General features: G+C 42.5%; 2 protein-coding genes across 4 annotated transcripts in view; both read right to left on the bottom strand.

Moving 5' to 3' along the window:
• Positions 1-758: 758 nt before the first annotated feature.
• On the bottom strand, positions 759-10,365 carry LOC102246840 (complement factor H-related protein 3-like). Of its 2 annotated transcripts, XM_005884983.2 has the most exons (7): positions 10,000-10,362; positions 9,149-9,322; positions 7,242-7,436; positions 5,953-6,129; positions 3,468-3,644; positions 3,044-3,226; positions 759-1,200 (listed from the first exon to the last, which is right to left on the bottom strand). In XM_005884983.2, exons 1-7 carry the CDS (start codon positions 10,055-10,057, stop codon positions 1,004-1,006), a joined length of 1,161 nt encoding a protein of 386 aa, XP_005885045.1. In that variant the 5' UTR covers positions 10,058-10,362; the 3' UTR covers positions 759-1,003. The 2 variants fall into 2 exon arrangements, with proteins under 2 accessions (XP_005885045.1, XP_005885046.1); XM_005884984.2 differs by lacking the exon at positions 5,953-6,129 and having other exon boundaries at positions 10,000-10,365.
• A 232-nt stretch (positions 10,366-10,597) lies between these two features.
• LOC102247347 (complement factor H-related protein 1-like) overlaps positions 10,598-18,171 on the bottom strand; it is a 15,599-nt gene continuing 8,025 nt past the window's right edge. The window contains exons 1-6 of one of the 2 annotated variants that reach the window (XM_005884985.2): positions 15,799-15,964; positions 13,787-13,981; positions 12,878-13,054; positions 12,050-12,223; positions 11,644-11,826; positions 10,761-11,121 (exon numbers count right to left, since the gene is read on the bottom strand). In XM_005884985.2, coding sequence (XP_005885047.1) covers positions 10,922-11,121; positions 11,644-11,826; positions 12,050-12,223; positions 12,878-13,054; positions 13,787-13,981; positions 15,799-15,856 — 987 coding nt within the window. In that variant the 5' untranslated portion in view covers positions 15,857-15,964 and the 3' untranslated portion in view covers positions 10,761-10,921. Of the gene's footprint in view, positions 11,122-11,643; positions 11,827-12,049; positions 12,224-12,877; positions 13,055-13,786; positions 13,982-15,798; positions 15,965-18,171 lie in introns of those variants that run through there. The other variant, XM_005884986.2, reaches the window with a different exon arrangement.

Below are 18,171 nucleotides of genomic sequence, written 5' to 3'. Positions count from 1 at the left end.
GCCTCCCGCATGGGCCCGGTCAGGGGCCTGGGATCAAGCCTGCAACAGAGCTACATGCCCTTGACTGAAATTGAACCCACAACCCTTCAGTTCAGGGGCTCAAATACCAACTGGAGACTAGTTATCACACAGGGTTCCCATTGGACGGGGACTTTCATTTGTATATGTCTTCAACACCACTTAAGAGAAAAGAAAATGTCAGTTTCTATATTTACTTAGCAACAGGAATGACCAGCTATTTTGAAGATCTCATGTTTAAAATAATCGATTCTTTTGTCGAATAGAAGAGCAATGCTTCGACTCTGTAAAACTTCACCCATGGAAACAGACTGAAAACTGCCTCTCCTCTCAGCGATTCTTCAGTCCAGGGAACCGCCCTCTAACTCCAGTGAGGGGCTATTGTAAAGGAGTTATTTTCACTTACTATTTTATACATTTAAAAAAATATTTTTATGGATTTCAGAGAGGAAAGGAGAGGGAGAGAGAGAGAAACATAAATGATGAGAGAGAAGCATTGATTGGCTGCCTCTTGCACGCCCCACACTGGGGATCGAGCCCACAACCCGGGCATGTGCCCTGACTGGGAATCAAACTACGCCCTTCTGGTTCATAGGTTGATGCTCAACCACTCAGCCACGCCTGCCGGGCTCACTTACTATTTTAACATCTCATTTTTGATTGTACTATTTCCCCCAGTATATTCTAAGATATATACTGATTGTTTAAGCATCCAGTTCAATAGGCAGAAAGCCACACCGTTACCTCCATTGCTGTTTATTGATCCATCGGCAAGTAGTCTATTCCTACGATGGTGAATAATTATTGTCTTGGTACAAGTGTAAGCAATGATATTGTTTTCTTTAAAGTGAAAAAGAGGCTAACACATTGCCTTTATGTCCTTTGAAATATAGTGGGAAAGAGCAGGAAATGCCAGAAGCCTGGCAAGCTTTGAGCAAAGAGCAGTAGGTGGGACTGGCCACGTATTTGGAGCAACAGGGCTTCCTCATTCACATCTGGGGAGCTTCACTGTCCCTTCCAGACACATGGTTTGAAATGACTCCTCTGACGTCACCGCCTTGCGTCCTGATTTGCATATAAATTCAATGATATCTCCTGTTTTTACATAATAGGGTTTGTTATCTTTCCCTTTTAACTGTATGTTCTTTTCATTCATGATTTCTTCTGATATTACACATGGATCTGAAAGTAGAAGAAATAATGGAAACAATTAGTAACCTTTCCTTTTATAAACAAATAAACCTTCAACCCAATGACTAGCTTAGAGGATGAAGTAATCGAAAGAGCTAATGTACATCATCAATGTGGGCCGAGTCCTGTTCTCTGCCCCGGTCTGTGGGCCCTCACAGCTCCTCAGCGGGCAGCTGCTCCTCCTCACACATCAGGAAGCTGAGGGGACGGAAGGTCAGGCACACCTGTCCAAGGTCACAGCGCTCACCAGGTGGACGATGAGCGTGGACCCAGCAGTGTGACCCCAGGGCCTTGGCTCTCTGTCTCTGGGATGTGGGGCACCCACACAGGTGACTTCCTGTCCAGAGGACATGGGAGCCTGCTCCATGGTGGCCATGGTTCTTCCTTGTCCACTTCCCACTCAACGGGCAGTGGCTACAAATGCTCCCAGTTTAGTCACTTTCCACTGGGTTAAACGATGCTAATATTTTTCTCTTATGCCCACAAAATGGGGAAAGAGAACCATAGAAAATCACAAAATTTCTAATAAATATTCTATTAAAATACAACTATATATTTGATATATATAAATATATTTTTTATCTCTATATCAATCAATCAATCTATCCATCCATCCATCCATCCATCCATCCACCTACCCACATCCATTTATCATATCTATCTATCTATCTATCTACCTACCTACCTACCTACCTATCTATCATCTCTCTATCTAATCTTCATTCTTCATGGTAAAGGCAGTCTGAATGGATGGATGCAAAGTTATATACTAGTACACAGAGAATTTTAGAATCCCAACTTGATTACGAACACATTTCTCTATGTCACTATCCCCCTGTGCCCCTATCTGTAAAATCAGTATAAATATTTTCTTCTTCAGAAAGGTTTTTTTAGTGACATGAGGGAGGTACTAGTTTATCGCTATTGCAATGAGACTGTAAGCATCATTTCATATATTATTATATTGCTTACAACCTTGTCTATTTTCTGCAGGCAAGGTGCTATTGCATTGTAGAAAGTATTACATGCCAAAAGTGCTACGTTTCTTTTTTTGGATTCAATTGAGTGGGGTGACATTGGCTAATAAAATTATATAGGTTTCCAGCACACAATTCTATAACACATCATCTGTATATTGCATTGTGTGCCCAACACGCAAAGTCACATCTCCCGTCACCATATATTTGATCCTTTACTATCCCACTAGCTCCTTCCCTCTGGTAACTCCCATACTGTTGTCTGTGTCTATGAGTTTTTGCTTGTTTGTTATCTCTATCACAGAACTGATTTTATGTCCTCAGAGAATAATAGCTGCTCTCTTGTCCTAATGTTTGGAACGATATTGCTTGCGTTGTGAAATTCGTCTTAGACGTGTCCATCTACTCGGTCAGTCCAACTTGAGATTTAGAATTTATCTTTGAAATGCAACACTTCCCCTCCCATAAAATCTAGCTTGGCACTATTTCTAGACTATTCTGACTTGGGTATGGTAACTTTGATTTCCGGTCCTGGACTTACTGGGTTTGCTGTGATCTCCCGCAGAAGGGGACACATACACAGGAGAGGATGAGTCAGGGAGGGTCCACAGTGGGATCAGCTAATGTATCAGAATCAGCCTCTCCCAATGTTCCTGTTTAAAGGACCTTTATCATTGTTCACATAGGGATTCTCCAGGCTCACAGCCCTACACACGAGTCTCCGAATGTGAAACATTGAGCAGGAGAGCTGTTGGTGAGCACAGTTCTAGATCTGACTGCATGACTAGTAGACCACACACCGGCTCATCAACATCACCCTCATGGTCTCAGGATCCAGAAGAATCTTGAGAACTTACCTATGCATCTCGGGGGTTTGGACCACTTTCCATAACTACAGATGACATCTGTAGGACCCCGGAGTTCATAGTAGGCCTGGCATTGGTATTCCACTCTTGACCAAGGAGGGTACCCTTCCAATGGGAAGGAAGTGATGTCTCCATTGCTAATCGCTGGAGGAAGCCCACACTTGTCTGCAGATTCTGAAAAAGAGCATTTTAGCTGTTGAAGAGAAAATTCTAGTTTTATTGGAAACTAATGTTTGGAACGGATATTGCTTGTGCATCTAAAGCTGCCCAGGAAGTACTGTCCCTCTTTTGCATTTTAAACCTTGTAACCACCATGTGGTTCAGAATGCCTTAGATCCCCACACTCAAGCAAGGACTCCATACATGTAGACTTTTCAGCTCTTGGAAAAGGAAATGATGGAATCAAAATACTTACTAAAGCAGGTTGGCAAGTGGGACCAGCCGCCCTCACCACACACCATGGAGCCGTTGGTGCTTCCATCTCTGTTCTCATAGCCATCCAGGCACTGGTAGTCCAACATGTCATTGAGTCGAAATGGTTTTCCAGTGATTATGGCTGTGGCATTCTCAAATATGGGCATGTCACAATGTTCTAAAGCAAAATAAAGGTGACCATTGTGTTTCTAATGCCGTATCGAGTCCCATCTAAGAAAGAGAATCTCATTAATTTGTGTGGGTAAGTGGTGCATCAGGTGACAACTCTCTGAGTCCCTGTTACTCTGCCTGGATGAGTTATAGAAAAAGAAGAATAGATTTCCTTACCCATCCTTTCTCCTACCATTCAAAACCTCTAAATATAGGTTAGGAACCAGTCGTCTGACCTATTTTTAACTGTGAGTATGTCACTGGCTATTAGTACATTACACTGCTAGAATGATATGACGCTATCCCTTGAAGGACAGCACCATTTGTGAATGTAAGAGGTAATGTATGTATTTACGTGCCAGATACTAACACTAAGAGTGTGTGTGTGTGTTAGAGAAAGACTGTAGTCCTAGGATACATGATGCATGTATTTATATGAAGACCCTCTCTTCCATAATGACTCCTAGAATAAAAAATTCATCCACATTGAGTATAAAAACAAATGGCAAAGGGTACTGCTTTTTCACTAAAAGGAGACCCTGAAATGGAAAACAATGTTTAAAAATGTAAGAAGTGATATCTCCTGGTGTTCTTTTAAGTCAATAATCCCACTTTCTGTCGCATAGCGTTTAGTTTTTCTTGAAAATAGTCTTATTTTTTAATATCTGTAAATGTTCTTAGTCCTCAATGGTTATTGAGTGAATTAATGGTAAATAATTCAACCCGTGAACCGGGTGTAGGGAAAGCTGGACAAAGAGAGTCCTTCAGGGGCTCAGGCTGTTGTTTCGCACGGGCTCAGTAGATTCCTGAATTCCCGGTTCAAATCAGTGATCACTGCTTTTCTAAAACATGCAGGGCTCCAATGAAAGGTCAGCTCTACTATATCTTGATGTATAAACAATGTCTGTAACAATTATCCTCTCATTTCTAAACAAAACACACAAAACAACGTACAGAATCCTGTCTACTTAACATGTGAAAGCCAGATGTGACTAGATATAAGAGCCTTCATTTATAACCTCATAGCATCAATACATGCAATCATAGTCCAGCTGGCAAGGCTCAGTGGTTAAGCATCAACCTATGAGCCAGGAGGTCATGGTTCGATTCCCGGTCAGGGCACATGCCCGGGTTGTGGACTCAGTCCCCAGTAGGAGGCAGCTGATCGATGATTGTTTCTCATCACTGAAGTTTCTATCACTCTCTCCCTCTCCTTTTCCTCTCTGAAGTCAATAAAAATATATTTAAAAAAATACATACCACCATAGGTGAAATGTTGACAGCACTCCTTTTCCTCTCTGAAGTCAATAAAAATATATTTAAAAAATACATACCACCATAGGTGAAATGGTTGACAGCAATATACAGTATATGTGACACTGGGCAGGCGGTGTATTGATTTTTAATGTAAACTGTATTTTAAATTCTTCAGTGAACACAGAGCATGGCTTCAGTGTAATACTCGAGTGTTGTAACTTGAATCTCCGTTTTATTGAACACTGTTCAGTAACATTCATGACTGACTTCACTGTGACTTAATTCAATACAATGACATAATCTACTTGCTGTCAAAACGTTAGAACTTTTCAGACACATTTAGAACAAAAAACTGAAATCAAATACATACCACCATAGGTGAAATGGTTGACAGCAATTTACAGTATATGTGACATTGGGCAGGCGGTATATTCATTTTTAATGTAAACTGTATTTTAAATTCTTCTTCAGTGAATACAGAGCATGGCTTCATGTAATACTCGAGTATTGTAACTTGAATCTCCGCTTTATTGAACACTGTTTAGTAACATTCATGACTGACTTCACTGTTACTTAAGTCAATACAATGACATAATCTACTTGCTGTCAAAAAGTTAGAACTTTTCAGACACATTTAGAACAAAAACCTGAACTACCTTTGTTTTGGTTGTTGTTAATCCACAGCCAAGGATATTTTTTTCATTGATTTTTTGAGAGTTGATGGGAGGGAGGGAGTGGGAGAAAGAGAGAGAGAGAGAGAGAGAGAGAGAGAGAAACCTATGTGAAAGAGACTCATCGATTGGTTGCCTTCTGCATATCCCTGGAATCCAACCTGCAACCCAGGTACATGCCCTTTGCGGGAAATCGAACCGAAGACCCTTGGGTGTGCGGGCCCACCCTCTAACCACTTAGCTACACCAGCCAAGGCGAAATATGCCTTTCTTTTAAGGCAAAGAAGACTTGGTCCATTCAGCTTGAGAGCCGACACATAAAACGTTCCACCAAAGTAAGTCTGGTCTCAGGAAATGACAGCCTGGGTCTTGGAGCTATTTACTTACTGACAGGGATGCATATGGGAGGAGGGGACCAGCCGGTCTCCGTACAGGTCATCCTGTTCTGTGGGTTTTGAAGACCGTAGCCCAGATGGCACATAACTGTTCTAGATTGGCCCTGGACATACCTTTCTTCAGTAACTGGAGAATATCCATGTAGCAAAGACTTGAAAGAACATTTTCCTAGGAATTATAAATTGATAATAAGAAATAAGAAATCTGGTTAAGACATTAAAAATCATCTTTGCAATATTTAAGTTAGAATATATGAGCACCCAAAAAGAACACATAGCTTGAGAGGAACTAAAGTTGCTAGCAAGTGTTTTTTAAAAGAGAAAAATCAAGATGAAAGGTAATCTGCCATTTTCACAATTAAACTATGAATAAATGACATCACTTTATTGTTATAAAGTTTCTATTTTGATCTCCCATTTTCTTTTTTTCAGTTAATCCTCACTCGCAGATATTTCCCCATTGATTTTTATTTTTTATTGTTTAATATATTTTATTGATTTTTTTACAGAGAAGAAGGGAGAGGGATAGAGTTATAAACATCGTTGAGAAACATCGATCAGCTGCCTTCTGCACGCCCCCCACTGGGAATGTGCCCGAAACCAAGGTACATGCCCTTGACTAGAATCGAACCTGGGACCCTTCAGTCCGCAGGCCGACGCTCTAACCACTGAGCCAAACAGGTTAGGGCTCCCCATTGATCTTTAGAGAGAGTGGAAGGGAGAGGGAGAGACAGAGAGAAACATCCATGTGAGAGAGACACATCGATTGGTTGCCTCTTGCACGTGCCCTGACCAGGGCCAAGGAACCTGCAACCGAGGTACGTGCGTGCCCTTGACCGGAGTCAAACTTGGGACCCTTCACTCTGCGGGCCAACACTCTATCCACTGAGCCAAACTGGCTAGGGCAACTTCCCATATATATTTTTTTAATATATTTTATTGATTTTTCACAGAGAGGAAGGGAGAGAGATAGAGAGAGTTAGAAACATCGATCAGCTGCCTCCTGCACATCCCCCACCGGGGATGTGCCCGCAACCAAGGTACATGCCCTTGACCGGAGTCAAACTTGGGACCCTTCACTCTGCGGGCCAACACTCTATCCACTGAGCCAAACCGGTTTCGGCAACCTCCCATATTTTTAATGAGGAATGTACCATAACAGAAAAATTCTTCACTGGTCTTTCTGCCCATAGGATGCTTCCCTCGACCTTGTTGTACTCATGTTTTTCTCTCTCTACTGTGAAGTGTTTCTATGTGCACAGGATGAAGAGGTTGGCTTACTGAGGCAGGGGATTTCCGGCGACCATCCATCCTGTGTGCAATTCATGATAGCCAGGCTAGATTGTGAAGGAGTCACGTAGCCGTAGTCACAGAAGTAGAGTAACGATCGCCCTACATATACCGGAAAGTATGATTTAGTTGTATCCGCATGAAGCAGCCGTCCATGTTTTATTTCCGGAAATCCGCAGGGCTTCACTAGCAATGAAAACAAAGAACACGCAGTATGACTAATGGTGTGCATTCACAAAAATCCAATAGGAGTGAAATTGTTTCAACGGTGAATTATATCCCTTTCTTACCATACGAATACAGTGGGGCCTTGACTTACGAGTTTAATTCGTTCCGAGACCCAGCTCGTTAAGGAGCTCGTTAACTCAAATTACTCTGTCAACTCAAAGCAAAAAATCCGCCGAGAGACAGCTGGTATCTCAAAAAACTCGTTAGTCGGGACACTCGTAAGTCAAGGCCCCACTGTAACATCATTGCATTAGGCTTTCTAGGACACGAAAAGTTATAAAGTTCGGATGATGTAACTAACACTTGTTTTCTTCACATTTCATAATATATACGTATATGGAATCCTTAGAGGGTACACCTGAAACTAATATTTATATGCCCATTTACTCTAAACCAGTGGTTCTCAACCTTGGCTGCACATTAGAATCACCTGGGAATCTCTTTAAAATTCTGATTTCTGGGCCTCATCCTCCAGAAATTCTGTTTCTTTGTTATGGGGTGGGGCCACAACATTAGTAACAAAGAAACAGAATTTCCAGAGGATGAGGCCCAGAAATCAGGATTTTAAAAAGATTCCCAGGTGATTCTAATGTGCAGCCAAGGTTGAGAACCACTGGTTTAGAGTAAATGGGCATATAAATATTAGTTTCAGGTGTACCCTCTAAGGATTCCATATACGTATATATTATGAAATGTGAAGAAAACAAGTGTTAGTTACATCATCCGAACTTTATAACTTTTCGTGTCCTAGAAAGCCTAATGCAATGATGTTACAGTGGGGCCTTGACTTACGAGTGTCCCGACTAACGAGTTTTTTGAGATACCAGCTGTCTCTCGGCGGATTTTTTGCTTTGAGTTGACAGAGTAATTTGAGTTAACGAGCTCCTTAACGAGCTGGGTCTCGGAACGAATTAAACTCGTAAGTCAAGGCCCCACTGTATTCGTATGGTAAGAAAGGGATATAATTCACCGTTGAAACAATTTCACTCCTATTGGATTTTTGTGAATGCACACCATTAGTCATACTGCGTGTTCTTTGTTTTCATTGCTAGTGAAGCCCTGCGGATTTCCGGAAATAAAACATGGACGGCTGCTTCATGCGGATACAACTAAATCATACTTTCCGGTATATGTAGGGCGATCGTTACTCTACTTCTGTGACTACGGCTACGTGCCTCCTTCACAAACTAGCCTGGCTATCATGAATTGCACACAAGATGGATGGTCGCCAGAAATCCCCTGCCTCAGTAAGCCAACCTCTTCATCCTGTGCACATAGAAACACTTCACAGTAGAGAGAGAAAAACATGAGTACAACAAGGTCGAGGGAAGCATCCTATGGGCAGAAAGACCAGTGAAGAATTTTTCTGTTATGGTACATTCCTCATTAAAAATATGGGAGGTTGCCGAAACCGGTTTGGCTCAGACACACACACACACACACACACACACACATACTTAACATTGAAGCAAAATTTAAAAAGGTTTTTCACTTACAAAGATGGGACATTGTCCTTAGAATTGGCGACTTTGAAAAGCAAAGAGCGCCCGTCAGTCCTCGGCTTTACCTTCTCATTGAGGCAATGACCGGGTTTCCCAGGCCCCATTTCTTGGTGTTTAAGGGAAGGAATTTATAACGAAGAAGCAGGTCAAGACCTGAATGGGACTTACGGACACATCTGGGACGAGGTAGCCAGCCTACAAGAGAGCATTTCGTTGTATTTCCCAGGAGGGGAGGATAGAAGCCATTTCCACACCGGTATGTGATGACATCATCAAGTTCGTATTGGTTCATTTTAGGAGCAAAGTCACCGTTTGGAATTATCGGAGGATCACATGTTATTTCTGAGAAGAAAAAGGACACGTAGATTATGCAGATAATTATCTCATCAATATATTCTTTTTCAAAAAATACATTTTTATTGATTTCAGAGAGGAAGGGAGAGGGAGAGAGAGACACATCAATGATGAGAGAGAATCATTGCTAGGCCCCTTGCTCGGGATCCAGCCCACAACCCAGGCATGTGCCCTGACCGGGAATCGAAAGACGACCTTCTGGTTCATAGGTCAACGCTCAGTCACTGAGCCACATGGGCCGGGCTCCATCAAGGTATTATTTATTGTGACCTTAAAACACAGAAACTGTTTACTGGTCAATTCATTCATAAATTACAGACAGCCCTGGCCGGGTTGCTCAGTGGTTAGAATGTTGGCCCTCAGACCAAGGGTCCCTGGTTTAATTCCCGGTCAAGGGCACAGACTTTGTTTGAAGGTTCCATCCCTTGCCCTGGTTGGGGTGAGTGTGAGAGGCAATCAATCCATATGTTTCTCTCACATTGATGTTTATCTCTCTCTTGCTCTCTCTCTCTCTCCCTCCCTTCTCCCTCATATTCACTCTTTCTCTAAAAATCAGTGGGAAAAAATATCCTCGGGTGAGGATTAAAAAAAAAAAGTAGAGACAAATGAAAATGAGAGAAGTTCTACTTAAGAAGGAGCTAATATTCCCATCAGCTTCCACTCACCTTGTCCACGAGCCCAGGAGACCCACAGGGTGAGGATGACCTTGACTAGTAACAGCATGGTAGGGCTCCCGGGGTGTGTTAGCACAGATAGTCCAGCGCTGTTCTGTGTGGTTTTAACTCAGCTTCCTGAGCCGTTACCAAGTGTGGCTCTGAATTTAAGTGACAGTACCGGGAAGCTGGTTAACTGAGGTCACTCGGTAGATAACAAAGTTCAAAGACTTTCACAATATCTGTGTGTTTACATGAATGATTTCACAATCATTTGTTGACTTCGTTCCCAGACACGTGCTTGTACAGCTTTCCTTAGGGACAGTAACAGTAAGACTGGGTATAAAACTCGAATCTTTAAACTTCTTGAGGATGGGTGAGGTTCTTTCTCAACCAGGAGATTCACGTGGGAGTAGCTCTGACTGCCTGTCCCTGTGACGGTCCCTCCTCCTCTCTTTGCTCTCACCCGACTGCAGTCCTTAGGGGTCTATGGACACCAGCCAGTGTGTCACACAGTGTAGGGTCCTGTCTGTAGGACAGCACTGATTTTTTTGGTAAATTCACAACAGACCACACCACCAAGTCCAACAATTTCAGCACATTCTTGATATTCAACTTTTTCATGTTTTATTGATTTTAGAGAGAGAGAAACATCGATGAGGGATAGAGGCAGGCACTGAGGTGATTTCTGGCCAGAGACATTTCATGAACAGAACACACAGCATGTTGGTTTGTCACATTTTCATGAGATGCTTATAAGAAGTGGTCCGTTGGTCTCAGATTACAATGACATCTCCCACATGGTATTTAATGCAAATTCTGATTAGTGAATAAAAGCGAGTTACAGAAAAATAAATTGATATGAACTGGATTAATATTTAAAAATTCTGAATGAGGCGCATATTTTAATGTGAAAACTGCCACACAGCTCTCATTATGCACAAGTGGGATACTCCAGCTTTCCTTCTCGACATTGTGCTCGGAATGCAGAGTCTGGTGACAGTTTACGATAGTAACCTCGACGACACCTAAATTCAATATAATCATTTGTTCTGGTATAAATTTTTTTTGCATATGAATATCTCAACTCTATGTTATGTGCTTCCATGATTTCTTCTGATATTACACAAGCATCTGAAAGTAAAAAAAAAAAAAAGAAAAGAAATAAAACTAAGTATTATACAAGTATTTTCCACTTTCATGCAGCATCTTCTACACAGATCCAGGAATTTATTCTCAAACCCTTTCAAACCAATTCATTGAAAATCTATCATGTTGTTATAACTCATTTTTAACTATCAAAGATGTAAAAACGAGGTACTCTGTGAAATGTGTGGTTATTGTAGTTTATAATCAACATTTACAATGTCAACTATGCTAAGAAGGGCTTTCAATAAAGAATCCTTGAAGTGGGTGGTGGAGGTGGATGAGGGTGGAGGGGGCATAAGTGGTGATGGGGAAAATAAATTAAAATAAAGAAAAATGATAGTTTCTTGCTGTTGATGCTCAAGAATTTTTCAGACTTTATACCCTCAGACATGACTATTTGGTAGTCAACAGAATAGGTGATTGTCCACTCAAGTTCAGTTGTAAACAGCAAACATGACATTCATTACAGGGATTTCCCAGGGTCCACGAGGATATTAAAGGACTTACCTAAGCATTTGGGTGACTCAGACCACTGTCCATCACGGCACGTTATTCTCCTGTTTCCCTCAAGTTCATAGTAGGCCTGGCATTGATACTCCACTGAAGACCCGGGAGCGTAGACTGCTAATGGATACGTGGTAATGTCTCCATTGTCAATAGCAGGAGGGGGCCCACATTTTCCTGTGGACTCTAAGAGAGGATATCGTTGGTTTATTGAGTGAGCAGTTGATTTTAAGGGAGCTGCAGAGTAGGTGGGAGCTACACTCACCTCCTCCCGGCCCCAAACCGATTTACAGGAAACGATAGAGCAATCAGCCTGAGTAACCAAATGAAGGCCAGCTGGACAGGAGTCTAGTAACCAAGTGCTTATAGAAGCTGCACAGAGACTGGGAGGGGAGAATGAGACACCTACCCTTGCACTCAGGTGGGTCTGTCCACTCCCCACTTAAGCAGGTCACCACTGGATTCCCGAAGAGGCCCAAAGGGTGCCTGCATTCATAACGTGCTGTGTCCCCATGCCGATACCTAGGCTTCTGGTTTGGTATAAAGGCATTTTGCACTGTGGGAGGGCTGCCACAGGAGAGATCTGAATAAAGAGAAAAAAGGGATCTCTAAAGCAGTGATCATTTAGACCCAATTGAGACTGAAAATCTTCACAAATTTACATGCAAGATTGAAAAAAAAGATAAAGCAATATTTTTTGGTAAGATTTAAGCTTCTATATGTTAAGTTCCAAAAAATTTTTTAAATTAATTTTTAGATAGAGAGGAAAGGGGTGAGAGAGAGAGAGAGAGAGAGAGAGAGAAACATCGATTGGTTGCCTCATGCATGCCTCCTACTGGGGATCAAGCCCATAACCCCAGCATGTGCCTTGACCGGGATGGAACCAGTGATCTCTTGGTACAAGAGATGTCACTCAATCAACTGAGCCACACCAGTCAGGGCTACTGCTATTTCTTTTTTTAAGTATATTTCTGTATTGATTTCAGAGAGGAAGGGAGAGGAAGAGAGAGAGAAACATGAATGATGAGAGAGAATCATTGATTGGCTGCCTCCTGAACACCCCCTACTAGGGATCGAGCCCGCAACCCAGGCATGTGCCCTTGACCGGAATCGAACCCAGGACCCTTCAGTCCGCAGGCTGGTGCTCTATCCACTGCACCACACCATCCAGGGCCACAGCTATTTCTTTATGAAATGAAGAAGGAGACAGAATCCCAGAGGACAGCGTTCTACTTACTGATGCGGCTGCATGTAGGGGGCGTGGACCAGCCGTGTTCCGCACACGTGATGACATCCTGGTCATTGGCGAGGCTGTAGCCCTGGTCACAGACGATCTGTACGGTGTCCCCTTCCTGGTGCGTTCGCCCTGAAGATGTGGAACGCCCATTTTCCACCCAGGGGAAGAAGCACTGTCCTGCAAGCCAAGGATGACTAAGATGAATCCTGCATCAGGTCAGAAATCAAGTGCAAAAAGCACTTCCTTAAAAATCAGTTCATGCCAATGAACATATGAGTGTGTGCTATCCGTCAATCATGACTTCTATGTAAAGCACATTTTGACGTTTGTCACGTTCTCTTAGGTATCAGAAAAGTGACTGGTTTTTCTCATTCCATTGACGCAATTGCATCCTAGGCTTCCATGTCCTGGGCTCGCCTCCGCCCTTTTTCTCTCTCCTAGTTGTTCTCCTCGCGTCTCTGCCCTCATTGAGAGTGGAAGACAGGTGTGACTCACAAACATGTAACTAAGAAAACCACACAAAGGAAGGAAAGTCATAAAAATGCTCCTTGAGTATCCGAAGGGACAGCATATGGTGGACAGAGGTTACCTGTCAAAAAATGAACTCTCCCGAGAAACATCTGTGTTCCTACAATCACCAAGTGAGCGCGTTTAAATATTAGCAGTTGAAATGGCCGAGCATTGGCTTTTGAAATTAAAAAAAATGTAGATATTTCATCAGTTTGTATCTTATTTTTTGCCGAGTTGATTTCTGAAGAGTGACATGTCTTACCTTCACTAACTCCACCAGCCCCTGACACGGTAATTGTTCAGATTCTGTGATCCCTCCTGCAGGCCCTCTCCCCGCCCCCTTCACTGAGTCCGCCTAGTAATTCATCGGGGAATGGGGGTTGGGGGGCATTTACTCACTGATACACCTCGGAGCTGGTGACCATCCTCCCTTCGTGCAGTTTATCTGCGTCCAGAGTGACCGGGAGGGAGACACGAAGCTGTGATCACAGGAGTAGTAGAAGTATTTCCCCGTGGCGACCGGGAAGGTGGGCTTATATCTGTTTTCCTCATATATGTTTCCATGTTTTATTTCCGGGAAATCACAAGTTCTTCCTGAAGGAAAAAAATGTAGGACCCCGGATGAACGAACAAGTCTCCTCTATTACCCTCACCCCCTTAATGAGATGTTGTAAGTTAATCACCCCTTTAAAGGCCTTATCACCAAACAGTTACATGCTGAGGTTCCGGAAGTTTGGACTTCAATCCAACCCGTGCCAACTAAATACACAGAGGTGTTCGCGTCCACACAAAAGGTTTGGCCCCTAAGGGGGATCCTTTCCCCTGACAAACATTGGTGCACCTCCAACTACAGAGCGTTTAAAAGAGTGGACTGGTACCCATTTAAAAAAATATATGTTTTTATTGATCTTAGAGAGCAGAAAGGGGAGGGAGAGAGAGATAGAAACATCAATAATGAGAGAGAATCATGGATCAGCTGCCTCCTGCACACCCCACACTGGGGATTGAGCCCGCAACCTGGGCCTGTGCCCTGACCGGGAATCGAACCGTGACCTCCTATTCATGGGACGTTACTCAGTCAACCACTGACCTACACCGGCCAGCTACTTAAAAAAAGTTTTTTTAATTGATTTTTAAGAGAAAGAAAACAGGGGAGGGATATTTAGAGAGAAACATTGATATGGGCCATTGAGCCCCAAACCCGGGCATGTGCCCTGACCGGGAATCGAACCTGCAAACTTTCAGTGCACGGGATGATGCCCAACCAACGGAGCCACACCAGGGCTCAAGGGTGACTTTTAGAAAGAGCTCCTTAATGAAGAACATTGGGAAACTGGGTAGGCAGCTTTGCTGTGTGATTGTAATTGTGGCGGCCAGTGAGGGAAAGTGCCCAAATGTAAACTGACCCAATAGACACAAGCCGGCAGGTGGCAAGTTATGTAAATGAATTCCTCTTGTAAACCAAGGAAAAAGCAATGATTCACAAGTAGCAGGATGAAGTATTCTAAGGCACACTGCCAGAGGTCTCATTTACAGGAACTCAGGAATGAGAGAATTTGATTTTAGGAAAATAAGGGATGTTAAATGATAGAATAGTGAAGACAAAATATCCAGAAGGATGGTAAAGGGAGGAGGAAATGTCATTGTGTAAATAAAATCTTAAAGATTCTAAAGTGCAACGAATGCTATTAGAACTAATGTACAAAATAAATTGCTTTTTAATTAAAGATAAGTTAAGGAGACTATCAATTATATTTGTTTTAAGATACAATTGTTTAATACATAGGGTTGCATTGACACATAATAGAGACCACATATTATTCTAAAGAATGCACATCAGTGCACAATAGAGATAATTCTATGAAATACAGTAATTTATGTACTCAACACTTAACAGTAAACTCAGAAATCTAATAAAATTTATTGACATTCCATTGGAAATTAAGAATGTATTTTACTTTTTGTGGAAACAGGTATTTCTTTTTACCCGCTGCTAATCTTATAGCAATACTAAATTGATTGCAATGCTAATTACTTTTACCAATTTATTAAAGTATAATTGAAATACAGTAAACAGAACATACTTGAAAAGACTGATTTCATGAGTTTTCACAAAGCAATCTATAAAACAGTCACCACACATACAATTCGGAGAATTGCTATAGTTCCCAAATGTGTATGAACACATTCAAATATTCCCGTAATCGGCATTGCGAGCCCTTTTGCTGGGAACTCAGGGAGCAAAATTCAACATAATTGGTTGTACTTTCCTAAAAAGGTCATTAGTCTCTGTTATGATCTCCCAATACAGACGATTCATTAAAAAAAACAACCACAGACCCACGAAAGTAGGAGTAACATGAAGTCCCAGGTAAGAGCACACGGCCTGGCCAGCTCTGTTTTCCACTCACCTTGTCCATGAGCCCAGGAGACCCACAGGGTGAGGATGACCTGGACTATTAACAGCATGGTGGGCTGCCCGGGGTGTGTTAGCACAGAGAGTCCAGTGCTGCTGTGTGTGGTTTTAACTCAGCTTCCTGAGCCGTTACCAAGTGTGGCTCTGAATTTAAGTGACAGTACCGGGAAGCTGGTTAACTGACGTCACTCGGTAGATAACAAAAAGACTTTTGCAATATCTGTAAATTTGCATGAAGGATTTCACAATCATCTCCCGAGTTACTTCCCTGACATGGACTTGCACAGCTTTTCTTAGGGATAGTAATGGACAGGTTCCAACAATAATATGAAACTCGAATCTTTAAACGCTTCTTGAGGATGGGTGAGGTTCTTTCTCAACCAGGAGATTCACGTGGGAATAGCTCTGACTGTATGTCCCTGTGACGGTCTCTCATCCTCTCATTGCTCTCACCCGACTGCAGTCCTAGGGGTCTATGGACACCACCCAGTGTGTCCACACAGTGTACAGTTCTGTCTGTAGGACAGCACTGGTTTGTTTTTATTTTTGGTTTGATTTTTTTGTAAACTCACAACAGACCACACCACCAAGTCCAAGAATTTCAGCACATTTTTCACATTCAACTTCTTCTTCCTTTTTGTTTTCATATGTTTTGCTTGTTTTTAAAGAGAGAGGGAGGCACAGGGAGAGATAAAAACATCTACAAGGAGAGAGAAACATCTACCTGCTGCCCCCTACAGGCCCTCTACTGGGGATCGAGCCCATAACCCCAGCATGTGCCCTCACCTGGAATGAACCTGTGACCTCTTGGTGCATGGCACGACGTCCAACCAATAGAGCCACACTGGCCGGCCTAGGCACCTTTTCTTTGAGGGAACAACATATTCAGAGGCATGCCATGGAGAAAATGAGAAGCATAAAGTCTAACCTCATCTGAGAACTAGTTTGGCCAATAACCTTCTGCTCAAATACAAATTGGAGACTAGTTATCAGGCAGAGCTTCCATTGGACGGGACTTTAGTTTGTTTTTATGTGCTTTCAGAATAGGCTATGAGAAAACAGAAATTCAGTTCCCATATTGACTTAGGATCAGTAAATATTTTAAGATTTGCAACTTTAAAATAACTGATTATTTTTGTCAAATAGAAGAGCAAAGCTTCGACTCTGTCAAACAGTTCAAACCCTACAGGTGGAAACAATGAGAACTGCCTTTCTTCCTCACAACAAGTCTTCTTCAGTCCACGATTCACGTCTGACTCCAGTAAGAGAATGTAGTAATGGGGTTATTTTCACTGACTATTTGTAACATATGTTATCTATGTAGGCATAGTTGTTAATCCTCTCCTGAGGATATATTTTCCCATTGACTTTTAGAGAGAGTGGAAGGGAGAGAAGAAAGAGGAGAGAGAGAGAGAGAGAGAGAGAGAGAGAGAGAGAGAGAGATGTGAGAGAGACACATCGATTGCTTGCATTCTGCACACACTCCACCTGGGACAGGGGTCAAACCTGCAACACAGGTACATGCTCTTGACCAGGAATTGAGCCCCTGGTCCTCAGGTCAATGCTCTGATTACGGAACCACACCAGACAGGGCGTTTTTAACGTGTAAATTTCTATTGTATGATTTCCCACAGTATATTCTCATCTCACATGTTTTGTTTGACTGGTTAAAACATCCGATTCAATAGGCAGAAAGCCACACCGTTACCTCCATTGCTGTTTATTGCTCTGTTGGCAAGTAGTCTAATCCCACGATGGTGAAGAATCATTGTCTTGGTACAAGTGTAAGTGATGATATAGTTGCGTTCACAACTTTGGGAAGTTGAAAAGGAGGCTAACGTATTGCTTTTTTGTCCTTTGAAATATAGTGGAAAAGAGCAGGAAATGCCAGAAGACTGGCAAGCTTTGAGGCAAAGAGCAGTAGGTGGGACTGGCCACATATTTGGGGCCACAGGGCTTCTTCATTTACACGTGGGGTATTCCATTTTCCCTTCCAGACACAAGGCTTGAAATGACTCCACTGACGTCACTGCCTTGCGTCCTGATTTGCACTTAAAGTCAATACTATTCCCTGATTTTATAAAATAGGTTCTGTCATATTTCCCATTTAACTGTATGTTCTTTTCTTTCATGATTTTTTCTGATAATACACATGGATCTGAAAGTAGAAGAAATAAATAAAAGCAATTAGTAATATTTATTTTTATAAACAAACTAGAGGCCCAGTGCACGATATTCGTACATGAGTAGGGTCCCTAGGCCTGACCGGCAATCAGGGCCTATCGGGGCCTAAGCCATAAGTTGGACATCCCCCAAGGACTACCGGGCTGCCAGAGGGATGTCTGACTGCCAGCTTAGGCCCGATCCC

This window comes from Myotis brandtii, unplaced genomic scaffold (assembly GCF_000412655.1).
Source record: "Myotis brandtii unplaced genomic scaffold, ASM41265v1 scaffold888, whole genome shotgun sequence".
Lineage (NCBI taxonomy): Eukaryota > Metazoa > Chordata > Mammalia > Chiroptera > Vespertilionidae > Myotis > Myotis brandtii.
Note: the sequence above shows the minus strand (reverse complement) of the source record. Positions and strands in the feature narration are given on the sequence as shown.